The sequence below is a fragment of the Carassius auratus genome, unplaced genomic scaffold (assembly GCF_003368295.1).
Source record: "Carassius auratus strain Wakin unplaced genomic scaffold, ASM336829v1 scaf_tig00035537, whole genome shotgun sequence".
Taxonomy (NCBI): domain Eukaryota; kingdom Metazoa; phylum Chordata; class Actinopteri; order Cypriniformes; family Cyprinidae; genus Carassius; species Carassius auratus.
The window spans coordinates 15,756-38,933 of record NW_020526238.1 but is presented as its reverse complement, the minus strand read 5'-3'; the positions used below and the strand labels follow the sequence as shown (position 1 = coordinate 38,933).

The following is a 23,178-nucleotide window of genomic DNA, read 5'->3' as shown; positions in this document are numbered from 1 at the left end:
AAAATGTACTGACTTCAAACTTTTGAACTGTACAGTATATCGTTAGAAAAGATTTATATTTAAAATGCTCTTCTTTAAAAAAAAAAATATTCATCAAAGAATCCTGAAAAAAATTGTCACAGTTTCCAAAAATAATCTGAAGCAGCAGAACAGTTTCAGCTCTGATAATAAATCATCATTTTATTCTGATTTTTGAAGATCATGTGACACTGAAGACTGGAGGAATGATGCTGGAAATACAGCGGAGCATCACAGAAATACATTACACTTTAATGTGTATTAAAATAGAAAAGGGTTATTTTACAGCATAATAATATTTCACAATAATAGATTTCTTCCTGTATTTTTGATCAAATAAATGCAGCCTTGATGAGCAGAATAAAACATAAAAAAATCATTCTGAACCCAAATTTTTGATCAGTTGTGTATGTAACTTAAATACTTAACTTAAATAAATTTATATGTAGATAATTTAAATACTGCAAAATATGTATCTCTTCCTCAGTATTGTTTTCCAGAACATTCTTAAATCAAGACACATTTACTGGAGATGCACAATGACTACAAATATTAAGATATTGTTTTCAGAAAAAAATGTATTAAAATAAGGTGAGTTTATGGTTAAAACAAGAACAAATATCTACGTAATTCAAAGGAAAATCTAGATAATTTTTCTGACCGCATCCACAGATGTTCTTGAATTAAGCTTAGACTCATTTAATAATAATATATTTTTATAAAAACAAGTAAATTTTTAATCTCATTATGCATCTCCAATAAATCTTTCTTTATTTAAGAAGGTTTAGATATTTATACTGGAAAACAAAAAAAAATACTGATGAAAAATACTTAATTCATGGCTTGTTGCTCAGGGACTGCCACATGAAGGTGTGTGTGTGTGTGTGTGTGTGTGTGCAGTGTGTGATGATGAGCAGCAGATGGCGCTAGAGGAGCTCTGATCTCTGTGCAGGAGCTGTTCCTCTCATCATTCATTTGTGCAAAAGTTTCTTTGCATTGTAAATCACATGATAATACCTTTTTTTTTTTTTTTTACAGTAAAATGACATGCATTACCTTATTAAACCTTATTAGCTCGTTATATGAAGTTATGTCCAGCTTTATCCGCATACATAAAGTAAACTAATGTACAGCAATGTACAGCAAATCTCAGACTCACGATTATTATAGTTAACTAAGACTGAAACTCAAACCATTAAAAAACATTTTTGTTACTTGAAATAAAATAAAAATTGGTAAATATTAAAATATTTTTATTTCAGTTGGTAGCCAATGCAACATTTCTCATTTTAATTTAGTTTAACTTTATGTAATGAAATACAAAAAAACATATATATATATATATATATATATATATATATATATATATATATATATATATATAACTCTAACAAAAACTACTAAATTAAATAAAAATACACAACAGAATTGCTAAAACAATAACTAAAATGAAAATATTAAAATATAAACTAATTCAAAATATAAAAATAAAAACTCAATGATACTAAAATAATACAGATGTCATGTTTTTCGTCATAAAATGTAAAGTATCCCCATCTGTAATCTGCTAAATGTGACTATAAGTTATTATAAACATTAACATCATGATTTTCTGTGAATCTGCTTGGAAATGTGTTGTGAAAAACACTGTACAGATAAAACTGACATAATTATAACAGTTAACACGGAAACGTTTATACAGTGTGCTTGTGAAATACTGGAACAGGAAGTAGTGTTTCCATGACGTCAGTGCAGATGAGTGTCTGCATGTGTGGATTGGGACGCTGCGTGGTCATTGGCCGGCGGACGCTGCGTGGTCATTGGCCGGCGGATGCTGCGTGGTCATTGGCCGGCCGACACTGCGTGGTCATTGGTCGGAGGATGCTGCGTGGTCATTGGCCGGAGGACGCTGCGTGGTCATTGGCCGGAGGACGCTGCGTGGTCATTGGCCGGCCGTACTGTACGCAGGAGACACAGTCAGTACAGTCAGTGGCGCTGCAGTCATTAATTACGTCACACTCTTCATTCCGCTCAAGGTTAATACTGAGCTTATCTCCATACTGCGCTTACCTTGAGACGTCAGATCTATTACAGCTTATCACCACAGCACAGACCGGAGATGTGGACGCTGAAGTATGTCTGCTGTCATACAGTGCTAATGCTAACACCTCCAGCCGGCTCATTCACAGGAGCGAGGCAGATGACAGAGTTAATTAACCTCCGTCACCTCCAGCCGTCTCAGCAGCAGAATAATTACAAACATCACACCGGACTCTGCATTAGAACAGATAGAGAGCAGGTCTTTTGAAGCATTTCTTATCATTTATTATTTCCACCAAAACTGATCATTCTGTCATCAATTACTCACCCTCATGTCTTTCTTCTGTTCGACACAAAAGAAGAGGTTTTGAGAAATGTGTCGGATGGGGTCCAATGTTGTTTGGTTCTTCCAGCATTCTTTAAAATATCACCTGTTTTACTGAAAAAGAGGCTTGAATAAGATGATTAGGTGAGTAAATGATGACAGAATGACAATTTGTTTTAACCTCAACCTTCACCTACATTTTATGTATTGGCACTTTCAAATCCATAAATAATCCTATTATACAACTGCATAGCAACACCCTAGCAACCACCCAGGACAATATTACTCTTTAAGTGATTGTAAGTGTGAGCAAGTGTGTGTGTTTGTGTGGATGTGTCTTAGTGTGTGTAAGTGAATGAGTGAGTGAGTGAGAGAGTGTGTGTGTGTGTGTGAGTGATTGACTGTTAGTGTGAGTGATGGTCCATGATCTTGTACATGTTTTTAACTGCACTTCTTTTCAGTGGACTTAAATAAAGTGTTTTAATGTGTGTGAGTGTGATTGTTAGTGTGAGTGATAGTGAGTCAAATCAAGTCACCTTTGTTTATATAGCGCTTTTAACAATATATATAGATTGTAATAAAGCAACTGAACAGCATTAAATAGGAATATAGTGTGTCAATAAAGAAAAAAGGCAGTTCATCATTGAATTCAATTATTACTAAACAGACTAATATTAGCGTAGATGCCATTCTTCTAATGATGTAGAAAGTACATCGGGTGTTATGGGAAGTGTTTCCGGTTCCGGTTTACCTAATTAATGCAGCCTAAAAATCCTTTAATGGATTTGGATATTAAAAGCATATTAGTATGTTATGTGTATGCCAGGTTAAAGAGATGGGTCTTTAATCTAGATTTAAACTGCAAGAGTGTGTCTGCCTCCCGAACAATGTTAGGTAGGTTATTCCAGAGTTTAGGCGCCAAATAGGAAAAGGATCTGCCGCCCGCAGTTGATTTTGATATTCTAGGTATTATCAAATTGCCTGAGTTTTGAGAACGTAGCGGACGTAGAGGAGTATAATGTAAAAGGAGCTCATTCAAATACTGAGGTGCTAAACCATTCAGGGTTTTATAAGTAATAAGCAATATTTTAAAATCTATACGATGTTTGATAGGGAGCCAGTGCAGTGTGGACAGGACCGGGCTAATATGGTCATACTTCCTGGTTCTAGTAAGAACTCTTGCTGCTGCATTTTGGAATAGCTGTAGTTTGTTTACCAAGCGTGCAGAACAACCACCCAATAAAGCATTACAATAATCTAACCTTGAGATCATAAATGCATGGATTAACATTTCTGCATTCGACATTGAGAGCATAGGCCATAATTTAGATATATTGTTGAGATGGAAATGCTGTTTTACAAATGCTAGAAACGTGGCTTTCTAAGGAAAGATTGCGATCAAGTAGCACACCTAGGTTCCTAACTGATGACGAAGAATTGACAGAGCAAGTCTTAGACGGTGTTCTAGGTTATTACAAGCAGAGTTTTTAGCTCCTATAATTAACACCTCTGTTTTTTCTGAATTTAGCAGTAAGAAATTACTCGTCATCCAATTTTTATATCAACTATGTATCCCATTTTTTAAAATTGGTTTCGCCAGGCCTCGAAGAAATATACAGCTAGTATCATCAGCATAACAGCTGCACACAAATCCCTCCAAAAAAACAAAGTGGAAAACCTGGATATTTTAGGCATTATTAAAATCTTGGCTGGGACGTGTCCCGTATGAACGGCGCATATGGCCACCCTAACTAATAGAGAGATACACCCACGATCAGATGATAAGAGCAGATCATTTGTAACTCTAAGGAGAGCAGTCTCAGTACTATGATACGGTCTAAATCCTGACTGGAAATCCTCACATATACCATTTTTCTCTAAGAAGGAATATAATTGTGAGGATTCCACCTTTTCTAGTATCTTGAACAGAAAAGGGAGATTTGAGATTGGTCTATAATTAACTAGTTCTCTGGGGTCAAGTTGTGGTTTTTTGATGAGAGGCTTAATAACAGCCAGTTTGAAGGTTTTGGGGACATATCCTAATGACAATGAGGAATTAATAATAGTCAGAAGAGGATCTATGACTTCTGGAAGCACCTCTTTTAGGAGCTTAGATGGTATAGGGTCTAACATACATGTTGTAGGTTTAGATGATTTAACAAGTTTATACAATTCTTCCTCTCCTATAGTAGAGAATGAGTGGAACTGTTCCTCAGGGGGTCTATAGTGCACTGTCTGATGTGATACTGTAGCTGACGGCTGAATGGTTGCAATTTTATCTCTAATAGTATCGATTTTAGAAGTAAAGTAGTTCATAAAGTCATTACATTAAACGTCAACACTTGTTGAGGCTTTTATTTTTCGTTAATTTAACCACTGTATTTAATAAATACCTGAGGTTATGTTTGTTTTCTTCTAAAAGAGAAGAAAAGTAATCAGATCTAGCAGTTTTTAATGCTTTTCTGTAGGATATGCTACTTTCCCGCCAAGCAATACGAAATACCTCTAGTTTTGTTTTCCTCCAGCTGCGCTCCATTTTTCGGGCTGCTCTCTTTAGGGTGCGAGTATGCTCATTATACCATGGTGTCAAACTGTTTTCCTTAACCTTTCTTAAGCGTAAAGGAGCAACTGTATTTAAAGTGCTAGAAAAGAGAGAGTCCATAGTTTCTGTTACATCATCAAGTTGTTCTGAGGTTTTGGATATGCTAATGAATCGGCATAAATCAAGAAGATTAGTTACAAGGCAACCTTTTGTGGTAGAAGTGATGGTTCTACCATAGTTGTAACAAGGAGTAGAATTTACAGTTTTACCTTATATGAAGTTTACACGAGTGTTGATTAGTGAGTGAAATAGCATGTGTGAGTGTTAACGTCAGTGAGAGTTAACATGAATGAGTGAGTGTTAGTGGGTGTGAGTGTTAGCCTGAGTGAGTGTGTGTTAGCGTCAGTGTATTAATACGTGTATTAGTGTATTAGAGCAGATGTAGAGCAGATCAGAGGTGTAAAGGCCTGCGATCACACTCTCCTCAGATGGACTGAGCTCAGAGCGCAGTGGTGACAGACGTATTAAAGAGATGGATGACACTCTGTGTAGTGCTGCTGTGAGGAGGACAGGAGATTTATTTCCTCTTCCTGTGCTGAAGCTCAGACTGTGACATTTAAGCTCCTCTCTTTTTCTTAAACTGACCACATGTTCCTGCTCGTCAGATCTGTTAAGTTAAACACTTCATATTTGTAGGGAGATTGTGCATCTATTCATGCACACCTGTCTGACTTGATTGTTGAAGGTGAAGTGAGGAGGTGAAAATTATCTGTGTATACTTGAGCTTCATATTAAGCATCGAGAATCTGGTTATGTTTTGATGACATGCATCTGTCATCAGAGTTTCAGAGTAAAGGTTTAATATGGACCTTCATCTGAAAATTATGTTTATGTGAATGTGGTCCGATGTGGTCTCAGCTGTGTCTCATGTTTCATGTGTTTCATTGACTGACGGTCTTATGCATTAGTTTCTGCCAATATTAAAGAAATCAACCAGAAGATCAATCAGAACTAAAAAAGGTTTTACTGGATGAAGCCATAAGGAAGTTTCTTAAGATCCAAAAAGTTTTTTCCTGGTTCTTAAGAAAAGAACCCTGGAACCAAAACATTAATCTGAAGAAACTATGATGAGAAATCAAAAACTTTTTTTAAAGGTACACATAGGTCTGACTGCATCTTACAGAAGTTTAACAGAATGAATGTGACCAGAGTTTAACTCCAACTGCATGAGCTGACTACTGCATGTTTAAACACTGTGTTCTGGATCAAACATGATCTAGAACCTCTGGACCTTTGTACTAGTTCTACTTCAGGTCATCTGATGTTACTTAAAGAGCCAAGCCACGGCAGAAACTAAATGAGGTCAGAGAGTTTTTATACTGCAGATGCAGGTCAAGATCACAGCGGCCTCTCTTTACTGGAGCTGCATACGTCACATACTGTACAGTAATGTCTAGAAATGTAGTCTCTTCTTTTAAGATTTGATCACGTACCAAGAAAATAATCACAATTTGTCCTAGTGCACACAGCAGCAGGTACTCTAAAATAATGATACTCTATAAGCTTTTAAATAAAGGTTTTAAAAGGTGTTTTTTTTTCTTTTGGTTCCCAGAAGAACCTTTCACTGATCAGATCTTAAAAGAATTGTGTATGTGGGATTGGTTTGTACCTGGTTTGGGTCAGTCTATATGGAAAATATGGGAAGACCCGTATAATGTCTGTTTTTCTAAATCTGCTGATGTAATTGTAGTGTAATTTTAGTTATTGTGTAGTTTTGGATGACTAGTAAGAGGGGATATTGGGAAAAAGCCTTTTGTCTGGCCTTTCAGCTCGTGCCACTCTTATATTTTGGGTCTGTTTCAGTGTTTTATTCTACGGTGAGTCACGACGCAGCTGTGTAACACGCTTAAGCAGCAGTGGGATGAGATGAGTAGCGCTGTGATTTATTCAGGCTCGGCTCGTGAGAGCGCCGCTGCCAAACATCCTCTGATCCCACTCCCACTGCTGTTAGACTCTGTCAAAATATATGTGTGTGGATCGCTCAGGCCTGGACCTTCCTGTTGATGCTCTGTGCCTCTCCCCTTCATTCTCTTTCAGACCATCGTCCGCGGGAGCCGGCCGCCCAAGGACACCTCCATCAACGGCCTGCTGGAGGAGTTTGACAGCATCTCCGTCACCCGCTCCAACTCTCTGAGGAAAGAGAGTCCACCTGGAGCTCATCAGTCCAGCGGGAGTAAGCCATCATCTGCGTCCACGTCCAACGCCGGCGGACCAGAGGAGAACGGCTTCGGACACTATTACGGCCGCTTCTCCTGCGACCTGGACAGCAGTAAAGACTTCTCTCTAGAGGCGTACCGTGACCGAGGTGGCCATGACAGTGAGTTGGCGGTCGGACGGCACTACCGCTTCTCTCTCAGACAGAACGGCCATCCCATCCGCAGCCCCTTCTATCCCGACGCCATGCCGCAGAAGTCCTCGGACTACGCCAAGATGCCACCGGACTACCACGCTTACCTGGAGAGCAAGATGCGGCTGTCCACCGCTGAGATGGCCATGGGCGGCCGCAGGGACTACTACCGTGCCTCTCTGGGCGGATCCAGTCAGGACTATCGGGAGCATCCGCTGGGAACGCCGTCGCGTGTCTCCGTCCACAGCGGACAGATGAACTATCCCGACGGAGACTGGGGATACGGAGCTGGACTGAGAGAGGACTATGACAAGAGACCCAAGTCCTCTTACATCAGTCAGACGAGCCCCCAGCCGGCCATCCGTCAGCGCTCTCGCTCGGGGTCAGGCCTGCAGGAGCCCAGCCAACCCTACGGCATCAGTGCATTTAAAGCTGCGCCGCAGGGGCCGTACAGCTCCTACACGTACCCCAGACTGTCCGAGAACACGTCTTCACTCGTCATGGGCAAGGTAAAGATGAAATCAGCCTCCTTATAATGATGGGTTTGCCTTTTTTTGTCCTGCAGGGTTATTTTGTCAAAAGGCACCAATGCATTGAGGACACATTCACACTATATGATGTTTTTTAATAAAGTTCAGGCGGAGCACTTTCAGATAATCAACTTAATTAGCACTTTAATAAAATATATATATACAGCCAACTTCCCTTTGTCCCATAACAGTTTTCTGGGATTCCTCCTCCACCCCGACTCCTCACTCCTAACCATTCCTGTCCCAGCTTTGGGATATGGTGGAGTTCTCTGGGTTTAGTTTATATTCCAAGCTCGGAGCCCCTACCCTTTGGACAGCACGCCAGATATGCTAAATATTTGCTCTGATTATATGTAAGTGCGAACTCGTGAACAGTGCAGAGTTTGTGTGGTTTCTGGCACAGTTTACAATCAATGCAAGATAATTCCAGACTGACCAAAGCAAACCACTACTGATGATGCATCATTTGAAAGTGAAAAAAAAAAGTGACGTGACATTCAGCCAAGTATGGTGACCCATACTCAGAATTTGTGCTCTGCATTTAACCCATCCGAAGTGCACACACCCAGCAGTGAACACACACACACACACTGTGAGCACACACCCGGAGCAGTGTTCATCATTTATGCTGCGGCGCCCGGGGAGCAGTTGGGGGTTCGATGCCTTGCTCAAGGACTCCTCAGTCGTGGTATTGAAGGTGGAGAGAGAACTGTTCATGCACTCCCCCCACCCACAATTCCATCCGGCCCGAGACTAGAACTCACAACCTTTAGATTGGGAGTCTGACTCTCTAACCATTAGGCCACGACTTCCCACGAAGTGGGATGTGTGTGATGGTCAAATCCTGCTTGTCTCCTCAGAGATTGCCACGTTGTAGACTTTGGAGGAAAAGTCTCCATGGAGCATTGTTTTGCTCAAACATCTTGTGATAGCAAAAATAATAAAAGAGTGCTGCATTTAAATACATGCATTTGGAGGATGCTTTTATGTTGCATTTCATGCTCTTTCGGCATTACAAGTTCAGTGTTTCCCATACATTTAATTATTTATATACACTGACTGCCACAAATAGATTTTCCAAAAGGCTTTGACTTTGTTAAATAAAAATGAGCTCTGGACATTTCAAAGTCAAAATGCAGCACAGGTGTTTTTATAAGACTGTAGGGAACTGTCTGTCTTTAGAAAAGTTTAGATGTCATTTTCATTTAATCTTTCCTATAATGCCTGATAAAGTAGCGTTTATGATTGCAGCGCTTTGTTTACAGCTGTTACCAGGGAAACCGCTATTTCTGCCACTCTTAAAGCGCCTCCTGCTGGCAGAGAATGAATTTGCTTATTCAATAAATATGTCATGTTGGATATTCTGCATATAATTTATGCTGTTTTTCTCATGTCATGCATTTAGCAGGTGCTTTTACATTGCATTTCATGCACTTTGCACTTTAGAAGAGTATTAGCCACTTCCTCGATAACTCAAAGTAGTTAGCTCACTTACTGTCTTGTATTTACTCCTATTATCACCATCATCAGGAAAATCTCATGAAGAAATATCTGTTTCATATTTGACCCCTAAATCAAAAGAAATAAATATTTTTAGAAGATGTTAAATCACAGTGGACACAGGCCGTGTAGGGCGTATTATCTCTCAGCACGGGCTCCGTGATGGATCTGGTGTCAGTTCTTAATCTCCTCACCCGTGAAAAGAGCGCGGCGGCCGGAGACACAGAATTACTCATGAGAGCGGCGCACGAATCAATTAATGGAAGCGTAGCATCACCCAGATAACAGCGGCTCATCCCAGAGCTTCATTCACACACGCTTGAGCTCTTGTCATCTCAGTTCTGGATACTGTAAGACATCCGCGCATCAGAACTGTATTAGCCTCCTCAATATACTGCAAGGTACATTTACACCAGAGTTAAGAAAGTTAACTAAAGCTAAAATATAAAATAAACACGGTTATTTTAAATAAAATAAACATTATATTAAACAAAATAAATGCCTTTATATAAACATTTCTCAAAAAGTCACAAAAATACACAACAAATGTACTAAAGATTTAAACATGAAAACAGATGTAGATACAAAACTGATTAATAAAGGCATTTGGAATTTTGCGTCTAATGTGCTTTATTGTCATGAAAATAATGGCTCCGTCTCTTCGTTTTCAGTATGCTACATGTACGGTCGTGTTTCTGTGTGAAATCTGATTTACGCAGGGTTAGACTTTGATTCAGTGAGATGTTGTGCTGTGTGGAGCAGCACAGCCGGTGTGTGTGTGATTTCACTGTGATTCGGAGGATTCAGCAAACACACGCTGCAGTCCCATCAGTCTCGGCTCAGCAGCTTCATAATGAACCTCTTTCTTTCTCATTCACCTCGACTCGGTCACTTTCAGCGAGCCCAGCGTTTTGTGAGCGCTGCTGGGAATCTGGGGCCGTTAAAGGCCGACAGCTCGGGGACTTGGGAACTCGTGCACGCTCCGCTCATTGTGATGAACTGATGTTGTGGCACCTTCCTTTTCTGCAGCCCTTGCACAAAAGCCACGGCGGCGTGTTCCACCACAGAATTCAATTTCACACTCCAGTTGGGTTGTTGATTACGCTGCCAAATTCAGATTAATGTGCATTTAACGAACACGGATCAGCCAGCGGTTGGGAAAGGAGGTCTCGGGACTCTCTCCGGCCCATAAACAGCCTCGCCGGGGGATGATTGATTAAACGAGTCCACCGATATAATTACAGCCGATGCTCTCATCATCAGATGACGATCCGTGTCGTGTCATCTTTCTGTGTTTTGGGGAGTGCTGGGAATGATTCGATCTACCGCCCACCGTGACCCTGCTGAGTTGATTCCTCTGACAAATACTCGCTTTTCTTTCTAAGCTGAAAAGATCTCCACTCTTCCAAATGTGTGTATCGCACACTGTACTAGTCAAACGATTGAATAATTAAGCAATTGAAATATTATAACAGTATGATTATATTACATATTATTTCAGTGTAAAATAACTGTGAATATCAGTGTGAATCTCTGTGTAATGTATTTCTGGGATGCTCCGCTGTATTTCCAGCATCATTCCTCCAGTCTTCAGTGTCACATGATCTTCAGAAATCAGAATAATATGATGATTTACTGCTCAGATTGTTTAAAAGAAATTAATTAAATTAATTATTTTATTCCGCACCGATGTATTAAATTGATTAAAAGTGACAGTAAAGACATTTATAATGTTACAAAAGATTTCTATTTCAAATAAACGCTGTACTTTTAAACTTTCTGTTCATCTGTGAATCCTGAAAAATATGTTTCACAGTTTCCAAAGAAATATTGAGCAGCACAACTGTGTTGAACACTGATAATAATCAGAAGTGTTTCTTGAGCAGTAAATCATCATATTATTCTGATTTCTGAAGATCATGTGACACTGAAGACTGGAGGAATGATGCTGAAAATACAGCGGAGCATCACAGAAATACATTACACTTTAACACAGATTCACACAGAAAACAGATGATTTAGATTGTAATAATGTTTCAGAATATTACTTTTTTCACTTCAGTAAACGCAGCAGATCTTCAAAGAATGATTCCATGAATCCAGTGTCAGTGTGATGTGGTTTGTTGTCATCTCTGAGATCTTCTGTCTGCATTATTCCCTCATCATGTTGTGTGTTTGGATCTAACAGGGCGAGTACGAGCGGGTCGCCCGTGACAGGAGTCTGCAGGGGCCGGGGCCGGGGCCGGGGCCCGAGATGTACTCACGCGTTCCCCTCAAACTACCTCAGAGCCACGGCAAACCTGTGTACTCGGCCAGTTTCCAGATCCCTCCGCCCTTCCACTACAAGCCCTCGCCGTTCCCCCCCCCGCCGCCCCAGCCCAGCCCCCCCTACACCCCGCAGGGAGCACACTCACAGCCCTCCTCGCCCTTCATCCCGGGGCCCGGGGCCTATCCTCCGCCCAGCTGGGGCTCGTCCTCCGAGCAGCCCCCCTGCAGGGTGTCCCACGAACAGTTCCGCGCCGCGCTGCAGCTGGTGGTGAACCCCGGCGACCCGCGCGAGTATCTGGACAACTTCCTGAAGATCGGCGAGGGATCCACGGGCATCGTGTGCATCGCCACCGAGAAGCACAGCGGCAAACAGGTGGCTGTGAAGAAGATGGACCTGAGGAAACAGCAGCGGAGGGAACTTCTGTTCAACGAGGTGAGCGCGCAGATATCCTGCTCAACAAACCAGCGACTGGTGAAGAGTTGTGCAAGAAAGGCAAAAACTGTGATTATATAGCAATATGTGTATAAAATACTAATGATAGTAATTATTATTAATGTTAAAATATTAATCATAATATCGAAATATTATTAGTATTAGAATATTTCTCTATAAAATTAATATTGTTTTTAGCAATTATTTCAATACTAAAATTGCTAGTCTTTTGTTGGGAGCAGCTGGTTTATACACGCGTCTCATTACGAGTTTGGGAAGATGTTTTTGCGCCTGTTGTTTTCCCAGATGCACATTATATTGGATTCAGACTGATGCAGAGACGTGAAAGCACTGGATCAGAGCTGCTGGTGTGTCGCTGGACACAGTGCTGAGAGTAACTCATTTCATCTACAATTAGTAATGATCTGTTCATCTGCCTGCAGGTGGTCATCATGAGAGACTACCATCACGAGAACGTGGTGGACATGTACAACAGTTATCTGGTCGCTGATGAACTCTGGGTAGTGATGGAGTTCCTTGAGGGCGGAGCCCTGACTGACATCGTCACTCACACCAGGTTAGAGCCAGTCGTCCAATCAGAATCAGTCTATCAGAGTCTCGATTCATTCAGTGTGAATCATCTGATCTTTCGATTCAAGTCCATCAAGACCGTAATAAAAAGAGAAAATGATTAAGTCAGATTATATAACACTAGGCCTCATTATTGAGTTTAGATCAGGAGGGTTTTAATAGAGAACAATTGAACACTTTTCACAATCAGCTCTGATCTAATATGAAATGGAGAGTAAGATTACTCTTCTGCTGCTGATTTACAGAGCGGTGTTATCTGCTGGAGACAACAGTCCAGTCATGAATTATTATTGGGAAAGTTTGTGGTGGAGTGTTTTAAATGCTGCCTCTGCTCTCGAAGCGTCTGCATAATTACAGTAATTGGCATTGTTCATCAGTTCAGTGTGGCGTGATGTTGGACTGTAATTACACACTTTTAGAGACACGCGTGACCTGATCAGCACGACATGCTTGCATCCCACCCGTGTTCTGTTTCTGATGCGCTTTATTTCGGTTCTGTTTAAGACACTAATAGAGACGCTAATGTCTACATAGACAGATCCCTTCTTAGGCAGCATCTTCAGCGACACACGGGTCTGAATCAGAATCAGAAATCATTATTTTTTTTTTCATTTAATTTTATCTTTTGAGCACTGAATGAATAGTTAGTTCAAATATTTAAAGGTTTAATGTTCAAATCTGTTTTGCGGTTTTTTTTTACATAAAAGAGGAAATAACAGGAGAGAAAGGTGCTAATCGGCAAAGGGTCAGGGGGTCAAACAGGGTTCATATGCTATAGTTTTGATAACATTCTTATTCTTAGGTTGTGTCTCATGGAGTCAAATGGAGTAAGTTTGAGTCTGATGGAGTCTGATGGAGTCAGATGGAGTCAGATGGAGTCAGGTGGAGTCAGGTGGAGTCAGATGGAGTCAGGTGGAGTCAGGTGGAGTCAAATGGAGTCAGATGGAGTCAAATGGAGTCAGGTGGAGTCAGGTGGAGTCAGGTGGAGTCAGATGGAGTCTGATGGAGTCAGGTGGAGTCAGATGGAGTCAGGTTGAGTCAGGTGGAGTCAGGTGGAGTCAGGTGGAGTCAGGTGGAGTCTGATGGAGTCTGGTGGAGTCAGATGGAGTCAGATGGAGTCAGGTTGAGTCTGATGGAGTCAGATGGAGTCAGGTTGAGTCAGATGGAGTCAGATGGAGTCAAATAGAGTCAGGTGGAGTCAGGTGGAGTCAGGTGGAGTCAGGTGGAGTCAGATGGAGTCAGGTGGAGTCAGGTGGAGTCAGATGGAGTCAAATGGAGTCAGGTGGAGTCAGGTGGAGTCTGATGGAGTCAGGTGGAGTCAGGTGGAGTCAGGTGGAGTCAGATGGAGTCAGGTGGAGTCAGGTGGAGTCTGATGGAGTCTGGTGGAGTCAGATGGAGTCAGATGGAGTCAGGTTGAGTCTGATGGAGTCAGATGGAGTCAGGTTGAGTCAGGTGGAGTCAGATGGAGTCAGGTGGAGTCAGGTGGAGTCAGATGGAGTCAGGTGGAGTCAGGTGGAGTCAGGTGGAGTCAGGTGGAGTCAGGTGGAGTCTGATGGAGTCTGGTGGAGTCAGATGGAGTCAGATGGAGTCTGGTGGAGTCAGATGGAGTCAGATGGAGTCAGGTTGAGTCTGATGGAGTCAGATGGAGTCAGGTTGAGTCTGATGGAGTCAGATGGAGTCAGGTTGAGTCAGGTGGAGTCAGATGGAGTCAGATGGAGTCAGGTGGAGTCAGATGGAGTCAGATGGAGTCAGGTGGAGTCAGATGGAGTCAGATGGAGTCAGGTGGAGTCAGGTGGAGTCAGGTGGAGTCAGGTGGAGTCAGATGGAGTCAGGTGGAGTCAGGTGGAGTCAGGTGGAGTCTGATGGAGTCTGGTGGAGTCAGATGGAGTCAGATGGAGTCAGGTTGAGTCTGATGGAGTCAGATGGAGTCAGGTGGAGTCAGATGGAGTCAAATGGAGTCAGGTGGAGTCAGGTGGAGTCAGGTGGAGTCAGATGGAGTATGATGGAGTCAGGTGGAGTCAGGTGGAGTCAGGTGGAGTCAGGTGGAGTCTGATGGAGTCTGGTGGAGTCAGATGGAGTCAGATGGAGTCAGGTTGAGTCAGATGGAGTCAGATGGAGTCAGGTTGAGTCAGATGGAGTCAGATGGAGTCAAATAGAGTCAGGTGGAGTCAGATGGAGTCAGGTGGAGTCAGGTGGAGTCAGATGGAGTCAGGTGGAGTCAAATGGAGTCAGGTGGAGTCAGGTGGAGTCAGGTGGAGTCAGGTGGAGTCTGATGGAGTCAGGTGGAGTCAGGTGGAGTCAGATGGAGTCAGGTTGAGTCAGATGGAGTCAGGTGGAGTCAGGTGGAGTCTGATGGAGTCTGGTGGAGTCAGATGGAGTCAGATGGAGTCAGGTTGAGTCTGATGGAGTCAGATGGAGTCAGGTTGAGTCAGATGGAGTCAGATGGAGTCAGGTGGAGTCAGATGGAGTCAGATGGAGTCAGGTGGAGTCAGGTGGAGTCAGATGGAGTCAGGTTGAGTCAGGTGGAGTCAGGTGGAGTCAGGTGGAGTCAGGTGGAGTCTGGTGGAGTCAGATGGAGTCAGATGGAGTCAGGTTGAGTCTGATGGAGTCAGATGGAGTCAGGTTGAGTCAGATGGAGTCAGATGGAGTCAAATAGAGTCAGATGGAGTCAGGTGGAGTCAGACGGAGTCAGACGGAGTCAGTTGGAGTCAGTTGGAGTCAGGTGGAGTCAGGTGGAGTCAGGTGGAGTCAGGTTGAGTCAGGTTGAGTCAGGTTGAGTCAGATGGAGTCAGATGGAGTCAGATGGAGTCAGATGGAGTCAGGTTGAGTCAAATAGAGTCAGGTGGAGTCAGGTTGAGTCAGGTTGAGTCAGATGGAGTCAGGTGGAGTCAGATGGAGTCAGATGGAGTCAGGTTGAGTCAAATAGAGTCAGGTGGAGTCAGATGGAGTCAGGTTGAGTCAAATAGAGTCAGATGGAGTCAGGTGGAGTCAGGTGGAGTCAGATGGAGTCAGGTTGAGTCAGATGGAGTCAGGTGGAGTCAGATGGAGTCAGGTGGAGTCAGGTGGAGTCAGGTGGAGTCTGATGGAGTCTGGTGGAGTCAGATGGAGTCAGATGGAGTCAGGTTGAGTCTGATGGAGTCAGATGGAGTCAGGTTGAGTCAGATGGAGTCAGATGGAGTCAAATAGAGTCAAATAGAGTCAGGTGGAGTCAGATGGAGTCAGATGGAGTCAGATGGAGTCTGATGGAGTCTGATGGAGTCTGATGGAGTCTGATGGAGTCAGGTGGAGTCAGACGGAGTCAGTTGGAGTCAAATAGAGTCAGGTGGAGTCAGGTGGAGTCAGGTGGAGTCAGGTGGAGTCAGGTTGAGTCAGGTGGAGTCAGATGGAGTCAGGTGGAGTCAGGTGGAGTCAGATGGAGTCAGATGGAGTCAGATGGAGTCAGGTTGAGTCAAATAGAGTCAGGTGGAGTCAGATGGAGTCAGATGGAGTCTGATGGAGTCTGATGGAGTCTGATGGAGTCAGGTGGAGTCAGACGGAGTCAGACGGAGTCAGACGGAGTCAGTTGGAGTCAAATAGAGTCAGGTGGAGTCAGGTGGAGTCAGATGGAGTCAGGTTGAGTCAGGTTGAGTCAGGTTGAGTCAAATAGAGTCAGATGGAGTCAGGTGGAGTCAGGTGGAGTCAGATGGAGTCAGGTTGAGTCAAATAGAGTCAGATGGAGTCAGGTGGAGTCAGGTGGAGTCAGGTGGAGTCAGATGGAGTCAGGTTGAGTCAGGTTGAGTCAGATGGAGTCAGATGGAGTCAGATGGAGTCAGATGGAGTCAGATGGAGTCATGTGGAGTTGTATGGAGTAGAATGAAGTCACATGAAACAGTTGATGATGGTCTGAGTGCACAGGATCAGTGTTCTTCATGTGCTGCGGACTGATGTCGGAATCACTGGGTTCCTGCCAGAGCTAACGCTGATCCGTGATAGAGCATGTTCCTGTGTGTGGGCCATTCAAGGATTGCTGTGTTTTCAATTAACAACACATTGTAATGAGGCTCTTGATAGATTAGTAGAATCTGGAGGTGTCTGACATGACTTATGAATTTACTTATTATACTAATAGCTGACAGTGAGCGCTGTGATGGGATGATTGGGCTTAAACACACATTCAGATGTTTCTGTTTTATAGATTAAACCATTTATTGAACAATAATGTCTTTAACTAAAACAGTACAGGCTGTGTCATACAGTGATTCTACCATGCAGCTCGTTTATATATATATGTGTGTGTGTGTGTGTGTGTGTGTGTGTGTGTGCGTGTGTGTGTGTGTGTGTGTTCATTATTATTCATTTGACTTTACAGTACAGTTCCATTAGAACTACATTAACATTAACAATGAGCAGTGCATTTCTTATAGTATTTAACACTTTTTTTTTTTTTTTTACCTATTATTTATTTATATTTGATCTAAGTCGGTGTGAGTAGGTTTTGTATGTCACTGTATGTAAAGAATGGAGTAGTGAATGAGTTTTTGGAGACAGAAGTGTCCTTTATGGATCTCCTCATGAGGAGTCGTTCTTCAGAATAACTACAATCACGTCCCGTTCGTGCATTACGCTGCATTAGTGTTGAGGAGGAGCGAGAGCCACAAACACATGGCAGCGTGTTCCCCTCCAGTGCAGCCGCAGGCGAGACAGATGAGAGCCTCACGCTCCACTGATGGAGTCACGACTCACCCACGAGCCTTTGTTCTGCTGCGCGTTTGAAACATGCTGCTAATGGCACGCTAGCGCTTGTGTGTGTGTGTGTGTGTGTGTGAGAGAGAGTGTAGGCGGACAGGGATCAGGTTAGTTACTCAGTACCGCTACTGAACCTGAATCTGTGATAATAGAGGCTTGTGGTTTAGAGCAGCTGAAATGAAGCTGATGTATATTCACACAGTGAGAGTTCAATCAGAACACAATCATTAGTGCTGTTCACCGTCATCACTGCATGATGAAACTGCCCAGAACACCCTAGCAATGGCATAGCAACTCCTTAGCAACCACCCAGAACACCCTAACAACTGCTTAGCACCACTCTAGCAACCATGTTAGTCTCAGGAGAAGGGAGAAGCTGTTTCCTCTCATTTGCTCTCCTTGTTGAGGAGATCCGATGTTTGTGTGTTTGGTTGACAGGATGAACGAGGAGCAGATCGCCACGGTCTGTCTGTCGGTGCTGAAGGCTCTGTCTTACCTGCACACACAGGGCGTTATACACCGAGACATCAAGAGCGACTCCATCCTGCTGACCAGCGACGGACGGGTGCGTTACCTCAGCTATAATATAATATAATATAATATAATATAATATAATATAATATAATATAATATAATATAATATAATATAATATAATATAATATAATAAATACATATTATTACATATAATAATTTAAATTATATTAAATTGAAATTAAATAAATTATGTCAAGATGAATAATATAAGTAAATTATATTTAATTGTACAATTAGGGTTAGGGTTATTTATATATTAATTATTACATTAAATTGATTTATATTTTATTATATGAATCATTAAATTAAAATAAATTTAATTTTATACATATAATATCAAATATAATTTAAATTAATAGAAATTCTATAATATGAAAACTAATATATAAAATTATTACATATAAATGTACATACATGTTTCATGTAATTTATAATTTAAATAATATAATGCTGCTATGGGCATAAACCAAGGGCTATAGTTATATAAACTATAAACTATGGACAACTAATGATGAGGATATTACATAATATAATAAAATATAAATAATTCATTAGAATAGAATAGAAGATCTAATTATCTTGTGTTTAATCATTATGACTGAATAAATAGCACATGGCACACAGTTTCATGGTCACAGTGATTTTTTGTATCATAAATCTTTCACAGGGACACAAGTGTGTTTATTGTGAGGGCAGAAAAGTGATCAGGGTAATTATCAACTTCACTAGTTCCAAGTAATTAAATCGTGTCTCCCACCTTGTAATTAGCTGGGAGAACATGATAAATGAAGGGGCGATTAGCGGCTAAACAGCTTTGTGTTGTGCTGTACGTGACGCTCCTGTGTGTTTCTGTTCTCAGATCAAGCTCTCGGATTTCGGCTTCTGTGCTCAAGTGTCCAAAGAGGTTCCCAAGAGGAAGTCTCTGGTGGGAACGCCGTACTGGATGGCACCGGAGGTCATCTCCAGACTTCCCTACGGCACTGAGGTACGGTCAGCAGCACTGACCCGTGTGCTGTATGATGGGTAACGAGTCAGCGCTGATCTGCTGTGGTGTGTCTGCAGGTGGACATCTGGTCTCTGGGCATCATGGTGATCGAGATGGTGGACGGAGAGCCGCCGTACTTCAACGAGCCGCCGCTGCAGGCCATGAGACGGATACGAGACAACCTGCCTCCGCAGATCAAGGACTCGCACAAGGTGATTGGCCAGAGCCACGGTCACATGATCACGTGTGCTGATTTACAGTGACGCTTGTTTATTAACCCAATGATAACTCGAACAGAAAATTTATTTGAAGATCAATTAATTAATAATGTATTTAACAATAAACATTCAAATAAAAACTGCTGTACATAAACGTTTAAATTGCTCAAAAAAATGTATATCAGCCTTTTAATGATATAATTATTTTAAATACATAACTATGTATTAAATATTTAAATGCTTTGTGAAACTGTTCTACATCAAACATCTGAAGGAAACCCCAGCCCAGCTGAACGAGATGCAGATTCACTCGCTGACAGCAGGTGGCGCTGATGAACAGTAATGATACAGGGTTTCCTTGGTTACCGCTGTAAACAAAGTAGTGCTTCCTTATGAAAAGCAATGATACATTGTTTCCTTGGTTACCGCTGTAAACAAAGCAGTGCTTCCTTATGAAAAGCAATGATACATTGTTTCCTTGGTTACCGCTGTAAACAGAGCTGTAAACAAAGCAGTGCTGAGCCATGTCACTCGGCCGCCATCTTTGAAACCCCTCTCAGGCATCTAAGAGCTACTCCTATCTCTTTGAATGGGGAAACATCAAATTCTGCAAAACTGTTCACTAAGTTTGCGATTCAATTTCATATTTAAAATCACCAAAGAAATTGTTATAAAAATCTTATTTCTCAGGCTAGATCAGCCAGTGCACATGCACAACCCGATTAGCGATTGGCTCTTTCATTCAGAAGGCGGGGCTTCCTGCGATTAAGCAGTCATATTTAGCATTGCATTTTTCCCATTCAAAACTATTCGAGTGACACGTCTTGGCTATTCTATAATCTTTGGCTGAGCTTATGAACACTACTTTAATATGCATTGTTCCATTTCTAAAGACAGAGTTTCTAATATCATTTTGACGTTTCAGTTCCACTCAGATATACATTCATATAAATTACTACTCCAGTTGTATCGTGATCGTAAGCACCTCAACCGATTTGAATCATCACTTACATGAATCGATTTTCAACCGGCTCACAGTTAATCGTTACGTCACTTATTGTCATGTTTGAGTGACTGAATCATTGACTCATTCGATTTGTTTGAAACTGTGGATTCGTTCAATCTAATAATACAGCATCTGATAAATCGTACGGCTCATATCTATAAAAAGATATATATGTATTATATTCATATGGATGACTGTGTCATGTGAGGTGTAGGGTGTGTTGAATCAGCTGAAGCTCTTCTCCAGGTGTCGTCAGTTCTGCGGGTGTTTCTGGACCTGATGCTGGTGCGAGAGCCGTCCCTGAGAGCGTCGGCGCAGGAGCTGCTGCAGCACTCGTTCCTGAAGCTGTCGGGCCCCCCGTCCTGCATCGTTCCTCTGATGCGGCACTACCGACCCCGCTGAGAGACGCTGAGAGACGCCGAGAGACACGTTTAGAGCAGACTCACACAAGCGCTTTCATTCAGAACGGATGGTTTTGGCGGCCCTCCGCTTCGGTCCGGTCCCGTCCCGCGCCGATCAGACGACTTCTTCACTCTCGTCTTCTCACGCTAACTATGAAGATGTATTTTAGAGCAATTGTAAGTTTAATTGTACAGTTTTGATAAACGGCAGTATTTTTGTTGTGATGTCACCATGGTGAAACGGGCAGTATTACCTAGAACTGAGAGTTTCTGTAAAATAACAATAACTAATAATAATAACCTTTCCTACTGTTTATATTTAATTTTTTGAAGATGGTCATAATCTGGCTGTTGCAGACAGATGAATCTGAATATATTTATTTATTCTACGTTTGTAGGTCGTGTCCGCTCACGCCAGAGTTTTCTTTCTGGTTTTCCGTAGTGTGGCCTTTTCACGCTCATTCTCCCGCGCGGCTGAACTCGTCCGATCTCCAGCAATATGAAGCTCTCACCCGTGTCTCATGGCTCACTGTGATCTGGAAACACGTGTTTCTGTAAGACTCGTCGCTTCTGTACGTGATCCTGCATGTGTGTCACTAAGAGCTGCTTTCAATAAAAACACTGATGCGTCACACGTCATCCTGTTCATGTGTTTTGAGATTAGACACTTGTATAAAGATGTTTTTCTGGAAAGATTTCTGCTGCATTTTCTCCACAGGACTTTTCATATATGAACTACAATCCCATGATGCATTGTAGAAGATAACTGTTTCCATAGTGACTCGTGATTCATCGCTCTGTTGAGATTGTCTTAAGTCTTAACCAGGAACATACTCTGTGTTGAATGAACTTGGTCCTGGACGTGTTTCTGGAACCACACACCTCGAAGAAGCAAGGTTTGGGGTTAAGGGTTAATCAACTGAGAGTTAGGGTTTAGCTGAGGGTAAGTTAACCCTGCTTCCTGGAATACACCCCAGGGTTCAGTGACTGGATAGAAAAATACTCTTAAGTAAAAAGAAAATTGGATTCTCAAATATTAAAACATTTTTTAAATAATTCAGTGTTTACAAATATCAACAATAAAACTGAGCAGCTCATGATCATTTTTTACATTTACAGGCATTATTTAATGACATTAAACATATGTATACTTACGTGCAGGAAATTAATTTATTAATGTGACATGAAGGAAAATAAACAGGAACTTGTTCAGGACTCTTTAATTTTTTTTTCAAGGTACATGCTCAAACATGTAAATAATAAACATGAATAATAGTTTTATACATGTGGCCAGGGTTATTTTATCTAAAACCGTAAAGCAATTTTTGTTACATAAATTTTAACTGAAAAAAAACAATCTGATGAAGTTTCAAGCAAATCGAGTAAAAATAAGATGCTGAATTAAAAGCATTTTGAAAATGACACACTTCCTGCTCCCAGTTAGTGGCACTATAACTTTGGCTCCTAAAAGTCACATATATGTGATCGGCATCATACAACGAACAAACCCCTGAAATTTGATAAAAATCGTATATAATAAAAAATTTGTTTATGCTATTAGGCACTTCCCATTTCTATTTTCACCATGAATTCATCGTCTCGCCACAGGCAAACCGTTTAAGATAAAAAAAAGATCAAAACTCCCCTGGCAATTTTTCCCAAATCCCCAGTGTCTTGAGATCATGTTCACCGGGTTTCAAGGAAAACAGTTAAAAGTCCTCAGAGTAGTACATCAAATTCCTCAGCATGCTTTTGTTAAACAGCCCAGAAACCCTAGAGCACGGTTTCTGACTGTGATTTCTGACTGTGTTCCAGGGGGCGCTGTAGAGCCCCTGTGCCACGCCCGGGTCCCAGCCTCTGCGGTGTCCTGATGACCGTAGGGTCCGGTGTTTGTGCCAATCTTCAAGAGTTTTTGAGTATGTTAGGGCCCCCCCAAAAGGTTTATAAAAAAGTTTTTTTTAATGCGCCCATTGGTTCGGGCCCTAATTACAAAAACTTTTACATTGTAATGAAAACAGAAAATGTTCATTAAAAAAAACGAAAAATTAACCAAAATCATAATAGTGTAACTACTGAGATCCCAAAAGAACCTCCCATGAACTTTATCTGATTCATGCGGATTCATTCATCTCGTTTGAAACAAGACGATACAGATTTTAATCGGTTTAGAATTCTTCAGTTGTCTAGAATAAAAGATTAAGAACATTTTGAAGTAGGCTATTAATAAAAATATTCCTAACTTTGTAAGCAAATACCAACACACTGGATCTAATTTCTGTCAAAGTGTACAGTAAAGATGCTTCTATACAGTTCTGAAATCATGACATAATACCGAAGTTCAACAAAAAATAAGTTTATTAGCGCAGCACATTTGCGTATGAACATGCTGGATGAGAAGGAAACGAGAAACATGTGAAAACATCACGAGATTGAACAGAACTTCAGATGAATCCTGAGACTCGGACATCGATCGAAGCTCATTGTGTGGAAATCTTTAATGCTGTCTGACCTGCTGTCTGATTGATTCTCCATCACCTCCGTGTCCTGATTGATTCTGATGCTCTACTGCAAGAGAAAACCCTCGAAGATCTCCTAAAATACGTCATTCTGTCCGGTCTCACACATCACTACATTTAGAAATCACTAAAGATTCA

At 41.7% G+C, this 23,178-nt stretch overlaps 1 protein-coding gene across 5 annotated transcripts in view; it reads left to right on the top strand.

Annotated features, from left to right (window-relative positions):
- Positions 1-21,219, top strand: part of LOC113082017 (serine/threonine-protein kinase PAK 5-like) — a 37,749-nt gene extending 16,530 nt beyond the window's left edge. For 2 of the 5 annotated variants that reach the window (XM_026253921.1, XM_026253922.1), the window contains 7 exons: positions 7,023-7,841; positions 11,551-12,063; positions 12,507-12,640; positions 17,818-17,944; positions 18,774-18,899; positions 18,977-19,111; positions 20,370-21,218. In XM_026253921.1, the coding sequence (XP_026109706.1) occupies positions 7,023-7,841; positions 11,551-12,063; positions 12,507-12,640; positions 17,818-17,944; positions 18,774-18,899; positions 18,977-19,111; positions 20,370-20,525 (2,010 nt within the window). In that variant the 3' untranslated portion in view covers positions 20,526-21,218. Of the gene's footprint in view, positions 1-7,022; positions 7,842-11,550; positions 12,064-12,506; positions 12,641-17,817; positions 17,945-18,773; positions 18,900-18,976; positions 19,112-20,369 lie in introns of all 5 variants that reach the window. The other 3 variants (XR_003282397.1, XR_003282396.1, XM_026253919.1) reach the window with 3 other exon arrangements.
- Positions 21,220-23,178: the final 1,959 nt, after the last annotated feature.